This window comes from Nematolebias whitei, chromosome 15 (genome assembly GCF_014905685.2).
Source record: "Nematolebias whitei isolate Nwh7 chromosome 15, NemWhi1, whole genome shotgun sequence".
Taxonomy (NCBI): domain Eukaryota; kingdom Metazoa; phylum Chordata; class Actinopteri; order Cyprinodontiformes; family Rivulidae; genus Nematolebias; species Nematolebias whitei.
The window spans coordinates 41,058,688-41,067,753 of record NC_056512.1 but is presented as its reverse complement, the minus strand read 5'-3'; the positions used below and the strand labels follow the sequence as shown (position 1 = coordinate 41,067,753).

At 40.6% G+C, this 9,066-nt stretch overlaps 1 protein-coding gene across 1 annotated transcript in view; it reads left to right on the top strand.

Moving 5' to 3' along the window:
- syt3 (synaptotagmin III) overlaps positions 1-9,066 on the top strand; it is a 63,158-nt gene that overhangs the window by 52,934 nt on the left and 1,158 nt on the right. Inside the window, exons 10-12 of the mRNA XM_037689216.1 lie at positions 2,267-2,438; positions 2,996-3,125; positions 7,260-7,353. Coding sequence (XP_037545144.1) covers positions 2,267-2,438; positions 2,996-3,125; positions 7,260-7,349 — 392 coding nt within the window. The 3' untranslated portion in view covers positions 7,350-7,353. The remainder of the gene's footprint in view (positions 1-2,266; positions 2,439-2,995; positions 3,126-7,259; positions 7,354-9,066) is intronic.

The following is a 9,066-nucleotide window of genomic DNA, read 5'->3' as shown; positions in this document are numbered from 1 at the left end:
GCCGGATGGATGGATGGATGGATGGATGGATGGATGGATGGATGGATGGATGGATGGATGGATGGATGGAAGGAAGGAAGGAAGGAAGGAAGGAAGGAAAAAAATAAAAAAAACGGACTGAAGCCAAAACGCTCTTAACTTTATCTCATCAGTCCCATAAACTTTGGAGCTTGTGAACGTGCATTGTGATGAATTTGTGAATTCTTGATGAAAGTGGAGCGTCTGGTCGACTTCCATGGAATCCATTACGATTAAAAACGATGGTGTGGTCAAAAAGTGATGTAACGATCTCGGAGTTCAGCTCGACTGGTTTTGGATGGTTTCCTTGGCTCTTTTTCGACCATTCACACTATTCGCTGATGACACATGGGGTTGCATTTCCTCTTGCAGCCATGACCTGGGTGGTTGGCTACAATCCCTTGAGCCTTATACTTTTCAATAATGTTGTCAGCTGTGGTCAGAGGACCATGGAGCTGATTGTAGATGGTCTTTAGCCTTTGTGGATATCTATATTCTTCCTTCAGAGCTCCTTCGGCAGCTCTCATCTTTACTTTCTCTGCTCCATGTTCAGGGTGGTGCACAGAAAGACCAACCGTGGCTGTTTGTGCTCGTTAAATGGGCAGATGGAAAACTCAAAGGCTCCTGTGATTCTAGTCAAGGTCAAACACTGAAGAAGACAAGACACAAGAAAACTGAGCTTTTGTGCAGCGGTTCAGCCGTTCGCCTACAGTCCTCGTTTTCTCTGAAGGTTTCTGAATCCTGGTCTCAATTTGGAGGTTTTTGGGGGGAACCTCCCACGGAGGTGTCAAATACTCTGCAGGTGTGAAATTGCATGTGCACTACAGGCGGCTGCAGTCAAAGGTTTTTCTGCACAAACAACAGTTATAATAAATGGCAAGAGGAGAGTGATTTTTGTGCTACTTGCCGCTTTTTAGCTTATAGGAGCAAACCAACAACATCCTGGGTCCAAAGGAATGTTCATGTATTACCAGTTTGGATGTAATTGTGATCATGCTGGCACTGCGTTCACGATGCATTCAGCTGAGCCGGCATCAGCGTTGCCAGATAAACATAAATATGTTTCTTTAGCCCCCTCTTTTCTGTGCAGATGTTCAACAAACACAACGCCCTCACTCAACACATGTGACACGGGTCAAAATACAAAAATTTTCAAACGATAGTTTTTCATTTCTTATCTGGCAACCCTGCCTGGCATGGAAACTGGAGCTGATCCATCGAAATGGGAGCTTTGTTTATTTGCCTCAATAAATGCTGACGTGAAACGCATTTCTAGAGGTCGTTCTCTTGTAAATAGGGTCTCAGTTTAGAACGTAACTATAAAGTGAGGATTATTACCGTACTTACTGCCGTGCACATCAGAATCCTTAATAAATGCACTTTAATGGTCAAATCAGCTGCATTTCAACTGGGCGCCGTGGCAAAATGACGCTGATTTGACATTTGCTCCAGGAGTTCCCGAGCGAGACGGAGGTGGCCGGTATGGCAAGCAAAGTGTCTCATTAATAGCCACTTTTACTTATTCATGAGACACTTGGCTTGCCATATTAGTCGAGGGCCCGCTAGAGGCTGAAAATATTAGTGTTCAATATTTTCCACAGAATGAATGAAATCATCAGATCTCAGCCCAAACATGTTTATAAATATGGAAATAAACATAAATGAGTCGCAGGACTTGCTAATTTACGCAAAAAGGTGCGACTTATATGACGAAATATACGGTAGTCTTTTTAAGGCTACCAACAAATCGGTTTGTGCTATTTTATCACCTTTGTAAAATAAAATACTTTTTTTGTTTATTTGTTTATCACACCCTAAAGGCGTCCTAACAGTTCCTTTAAGTAAACCTCTTTTCAGGAGACCCGAAGCGTTGTTTCAGTGAGCTGTAAGAGGACGAACAGTTTTGTTGCTACGTTGATCTCAGCATGATCGACGAGCGCCGTAAGACTCTGACGTAGAATTTTAAAGCTCGTGTGATTTCTCCTGGCTGCTGTCACGGAGCGGCACATGTTGCATACATAACTAGAGTGATTCAGCACGTGCTGCTTCTCTCGCTCCGTGCTTCTAATCCATCTTTACCGGGATGACTCGATTCTTACGGCTTTTATGTGTTACAGATGCAGATACCTGCGAACTCTTATCTTAATCTCTCTGTCTCCATCTTCTTTCCTTTTCATTTTCAGCTCCACGGCTTTTTGTTAATCTCCCTTCTTCTCTTTCTCTTCCCATCTAATCAAATCAACTTCAGACCCGTACGTGAAGGCCTCTCTGGTATGTGACGGGCGACGGCTAAAAAAGAGGAAGACCTCCATTAAGAAGAACACGCTGAACCCCACGTACAACGAGGCGCTGGTGTTTGACATTCCCAACGAAAACATAGAAAGTGTATCCATCGTCATCGCGGTGATGGATTATGATTGGTGAGCGAGCTGAGATGTTTTTATATCTTCGCATGCTTCAGGGGCTTTAAGAACAAACCCATCATCACTGCGAGGCGGCTGTTTATCAAATGTTGATTTCTCTTTTTTTGGAGGGGTGGGGGGTTGTCCTTTGCATTTCGATGGTTTTGCGGGTGTTGAACAAGATGATGGTCCCTCAAGAGTCAGCCTCCTGGTGAATGATCCCTGTTTTACATAGATGGCACCTCATGAATAAGCATGATTTATGCTAATGGGGAGGGAAGACGTGCAGCCATGCCAATATTTATCTTATTGCCGCTTGCAGCATCACTTGGCTGCTTTATGTGTTTGTGTAGAAACGCACCGCCTCCCTGTTATGTTGTGTAGACACGCCATTTGGCACCACTACATGCGTGTGTGCTTCTGCGTGTTTCTCTGCTTCCTCGGTGATATCGAGCTTTTTATCCAGAGCTGTATTCATGAGCTACAATTCAATATCCTTCGTCAACTCTTTTTTCCCAAAGCCCAAACGATAAATGATCTTTTCTTTTCTTTCTTTGTCTCCTCTCCGATGTCAGCATCGGTCATAACGAGGTTATAGGGATGTGTCGTGTGGGCAGCGAAGCCGACGGTCCCGGGAGGGAGCACTGGGCGGCCATGCTGGCCAATCCACGTAAACCAATAGAACACTGGCATCAGCTTGTTGAGGTGAGGACACAAACGGGTGAACATTTATCTCCCTGAGCATCTTGAGGTTGGTTCAGTCGTCCAGTAGAGATGATGACCATAATGAGATCATCAGGCGGTTTAGCTGTGGAAGCAACGTCACAAACATGCAAAGAAAAAAAGAAGAAATTAACTGTGGACTTATTTGTGAAAAACGTTAATAAAGGTTATTTATGATGAAGAGAAATCTACCAAGAGCAGCACAAATAACCATCAGGTCACAAACAAGCACACTTTTTTAAATTATTACCATTCTATGAAACTAATTACTCAAAGCATAAATGTTATTACTATTTCTTATTGGGGAAAAAATAGGTCACAAGCGTGATTGTTTTTGGTCACACAACTTGATTGGAGTTGAGCTCTTCACATTAAAAACCAGAATTAACTACTGGTAATATCCTTATTTTACATTAGTGTGGTCAGGCTTCAGTTTTCAGCCTGATTACATTTAAATTTCTTTCTGTTTTTCATAATTAATGAGAATGGAGAGCTCATGCATGGTGAAATTATTAAAGCCTACTATGGTCTTTTAAAAACAATAAGGGCTATTTAGACTCACCTAATCCACAAAATGAGTGTGCTGTCATTTGTTGATTAGATGTTAGTATGTTGGTTTGTTTGTTTGACATTTTTATCATTTATGACCGCAGGATCAGGGAGAATACGAGTGAAATGTTTAAACTAAAACTTCCTCCTCCTCTTCTTTTTCATATGATGCAAGTTTTGATGTTTAATGCCTGTGGCTCAGTGGTAAAGGAGCCATTTACCAGTTGGAAGTGCAGTGCTTTAATCACCACCCTGCATTACCTTAATATCCACCATTGTCTACAAAACACTGGTTTGATACAGTTGTAAACAAAAACAGGCTTTTAAACAATGCGTTTGTCAATAAGTTACTGAGACACAGCTGAAAGAATCTAAAAAAAAAGATTTATGGCCTCGTTATTGGTTTTAGACTTCTGAAGGAAATATTATGTCCCTTTTCTATAAAATGATGCAACTTGATGGTTCATAGAGGGACAGTTTGGTCATTTCTGATGTGCTCTTCTGAGAGAGGACGTATTTGACTCTGAGACAGAGGGATCAGGCTGGAAAGGATTTGCAGCAGGTTACGCTTGTCAGAGATATATGTTATGTTGTATGGTTTGGAGATGGAGACATGGACGAAAAGACAGGAGACAGAACTGGATGTGGTGTTAAAGATGTTGAGGTTCTCCTTAGGAGTGACAAGGATGGATAAGATTAGGAATGAGATCATCAGAGGTACAGTACAGGTGGAACGACTGGGAGATAAAGGTACAGAGGCCAGACTGAGATGGTTTGGACATGTCCAGAGAAGGGACAGTGGTTTGGACATGTCCAGAGGAAGGACAGTGGGTATGTTGGTAGGATGTTAGAAATGCAGCTGCCAGGAAAAAGACAGAGGGAGATATATGGATACATTTAGAGAGGACATTTAGGTGGAGTGAGGACAGAGGATGCAGAGGACCGAGTGAGACAGAGGAGATGATTCTTTTTAGCGACCTCTGAAAAGGGGACAGTGGAAATAATAATAAATATTGTGTAACATCAGTAGTTACAACCTTATCAATCACAGAGGACAGTGAATAAAAGGGAAGACGTCTTCCATGCTAAGCTAATGGCTAACCAAACAAAGACACGTTTATTATTTTTCATACGCCCGTCTTAAGGCGAGCCATACGACCAATCCATCCATCTGTCCTTTAACATAGAAATGTGATACTACACAGCTCGACACCTCGTGTGTCAAGGATTCCTTTTGATTTCAAGGTCACAGGCCCAACGGTCAAGGTCACAGGTGACCCCTTTGTTAAAACCTCGTCTATGCTTGACATCTGCGTAACAAAGAAATATCAAACCCGTCACTCCGTAGACTTCGAGTTCCAACATGAACCGTGTTGCTCATGTTTGTGCTGATGCTGCTGAATTCATCCGTTTGCTGAACGTTGAGTAATGACTGGTGTTCTGATCATCCAGCAGCCTCAGGAGAACCATATTTGTGTAGCCAGAGCATTGTTCGGTAGAAAAAACAGTGGCATAATAAAGAAACGGTTTAAAATCGGCTAATGTTCTTTCACTCCTGAATGATGTTTTTGTGAAATGTCTCATGTGGCTAGCCATCAGCTTAGCTTGGACTGTCCTTTGCCTTTCTTCTCCACACTCTATGCTCTGACTGATGTCATGAGGTGGCTGATAAGGTAATCAGTATTGATGAGCATTTGACAGAACATCACTTTACATTTAATGAACTGTTTCAGCCGACTGGTCCAAACGCAGCAGGTTTATAGAAACAGTGGTCTGAGCTGTTTTTAGGACACATGTAGGACATGTGACTCCTCGTCTCTCTTCCATCAGACGTTTATTTTAGAGACACAAGTTACTCTAACGCTCAGACTCAACCGAACACAGTTTTATTTGTACCGTTTTGGTTGGCAGTTTGAGTAATTTCTTCACCACTGCACAAAACCAAACACTGTACTTAAGTAAAAGTACAAATAAACAGACAAAAATGAACTCTAGTAAACCACATTGTTTTTACTTATGTAAAAGTAAATAAGTACTTGCGTTTAAAAATGTTTAAAGTATTAAAAGTAAAAGTACTTGCTGAATGTGTTACCTAATGCAGTGGTCTACAATATCATTAAGTGTTCCTACCGTATGTATATTTCCTGTAATACATCAATAGTGTTGAGCCATTTTAATGAACAATGCTGCAGATAATACATGTTTTTATTGTGTTTACTCTGTGACACAGTTCACACTTGGACTTGTGATTCTGTGCAGCAGAATTTCAGCGATGACATGCAGAGTTAAATGACATTAAGCAAAATAAGGAAGAGGAATGATTTTACCTTTGAAAGTTTTTTATTTAACACAAAGCAAAACCAATGTGTCATTTTAACTGCAGTAAACACATTTAAGTAAAAGTGGTCTGTTTGAAAAAAAGGAGCATTAAACCTAACAAAGGAATAGACTCTGATCATTTCAGCTCCAGTTTGTCATCAACTCTAGTTAAATACTGTCTAGTCGACCTTGTAATGAGTCAATAGTGAACAATGTTTTAACTTCCTGACACCATTTTCAAAACTTGGACCCGAGTGTCGAGACATTTTGAGACATCTCTTGTCTCCTAACATCATGAACTGACACATTTTAATGTTGCAGCAAGAATTTCTTGTTCAAGTTCAGAAGAAGTTGGTTTTCAAAGTTTTTTGAGTCCAGTCTGGTTCTTTTGGGAGAGAGAATCTGTCCTGCTGTACTGTCTTTCAATAATATTTCGATAAGGCCGTGGGTGGCGCGTATCTTCTGACTAATTCTCCGCCTTGGAATCTATTTTGGGTGTATTAGCGCCGCGATGCTAAGGATGCGCCCAGCTCAATGACGTATATACTAAAATATATGTCATTGGTCCAGCTCTTCTTGAAGGTGGGTCTAACGTTACCTGCCCACTTTGCAGTGATTCATTGGACCAACTCCCCTCTCACCATCGGTTACTTTCAAACTAACAAACAAATTAAAAAACCTCGACGTGAATGTAACTTGTAACACAACGCATTATAGAAATGTAGCGTAGAAGAAAGTACAGATACTTATGTAAAATGTAGTGGAGTAAAAGTTGAAAGTACCCACAGTTACTCTACTTAAGTAAAGTGCAGATACATGAAAAATGTACTTAAGTACAGTAAAGTACTTGTACTTTGTTACATCCAGCCACGTTTTGTGTAGATGGCACTGATCAGACGTTTTGCTCGTTGAACCGTCGCAGTTTGTTAAACGCTGCAGCACAGAGGAAAGTGCTGACTAACAGCCAGTCGGTCGGTTAACGCATCAATTGAACTCACATGAGACTCCACCGTCTCGTCTCACGTTCATCTGCTTTCACTCTGAGGTTGTTCCTGTTTGGTTTCCTCAAGGTTTGTAAGGCCAACCTAAAGAAGTGCTGCTTTAAGGGATCATTTCAAACAATGAGAACACTTTATTTTATTTATAACAGCTAATAAAACCAGCGGCAGCAGTAAAAGTATATTCTTCTAACAGCTTTGTTTCGAGGTGGGGGGATATTTGAAGGATAAAATTTTCTCTTTCTTGCAGGAAAAAGCAATCGGTACATTTGTGTCAAAGAGTGCCACAACACCTTCCCCTAAACCACATATTGTGGTGGACAGTCCCCACTCTGATTAAAATGGTAAGACGTCATTTATTTTAATCATTAATATTTCTTGTTACGATTTTTATTTCATTCCATAAACCAGTGGTGCCTAATCCTGGTCCTTGAGGGACGCCATCTTGCACGAGTTAAATGTTTCTGTGCTTTCACGCACCTGATTTGAGCTGTGGGGGATTGACACGTTTCTGCAGAACCTGACGTCCTGCTGCAGAGCAGGGAAACGGCTCAAACCTGCAGGATGGTGGCCCTTTAGGACCAGGACTGGGCACCAGTGCTAAATTAAAGTGGACTTTGTGCATGTAAACTTGCTTTTTGCTTAATAATGACATTTTGTTTTTACTTTTTTTTTTTTTTTTTTTTGTCTGATTAAATTTGTCAGAACTTTTAATTGAACTTCAGCCATGTGCCAGAAAATGTTTTGAGACGGAGTAAACGTTGCCAAATAATTTATGTGAGATTTAAAGAAGTAAATGGTCGAGGTTTTCTCACTTTACAAACAAACTAAAGGTTTTACACAATAACATTTTGGTAGTTTACAACCAAGAATTTTAGTTGAAGTTTTCCTAAATTCAATGTCTAAATCAAAGTTAATTTAAAGCTAAATTTCTCAAAAAAATTTAAGCTTCTTAAACAATATTTTTACTCCATTATATAAGGTATAAACTTCTCTACCTATTTTTCCCCAGATAAATTAAACAAATTAGAACTTGTCATTTGCACTTAGTGTTATTGTGTTTAATACAAATCTGTTGTTTTATATAATTAGTTAAATGATAATTTGCTTAAACACCTAAATAAACTGTTGACATAAAAGACAGTAATTATGTTATTGTTATTCAAACGAGTAAACAAAATGCACTAAAATAGCTGTAGATAAACATTTGTGCACATTTTCATGAGCGCAGCTTGTAAAACTGTATTCTTGGCTGTGCACATTATTTTGTTGCCCACTTCGTACTTACCTCATCCTGTTTGCACCCCTTGGCAGCTGCCCCCACGGTTTTTTAATTTTATCTACTGGAGCACACTTTAGAAATAAAGCCAGGCGTGTTTGGACCAGTTTATTTTAGTGTAACCGTCTATTATCATCATGGTTTTCAGATCTGAAGGTTTCCTGTCAAAGAGAGCTCCGGTGCAGGCGTCCAAACCCACCTCGCATCTCTTGAGACGGTTTGCGACGCCCGATGCGACTCTTTGACTGTTGTGTAAAAAGTGAAGCAACAAGACTCGGGCGCCTCTGTAACTCAAGGGAGGAATTTGAAAACTCGCAAATGCTGTTTCCCAACAAGTCGCCACCAGTCGCAGCCCAGTGAGATACTGGCGTAACCCTCCTGCTGCCATAGGGTCAAAATGACCCACAAGGCTTGATTTCTAAAGTGCCTATAAATACAACAAGTGGAAGAAAACATCTTGATATTTAAGAAATTCTTCACAGTTTTACCAATAAAGTCACATAACTGGCGTATTGTGCTTTGAAAGTGAAACAGGAAGTGACATCAAAGGGGAACTCCCTGGTCTTTATTTATGAAACGTTATTATTTGCTATTTGACCGTTTGTCTCTTTCGGATAGTGACTCAATATGATCTACAGAAACATCAGATTCTTTTCCACAGTCTGCGTTGTTGGCCTTTATAACAATGTTTACATGCAGGCGTTCCCCTTTGACATCACTTCCTGTCACTGTGCATGCAAATATCTCAACCGTTCATCTCAGCAGCATGATCCCCCCC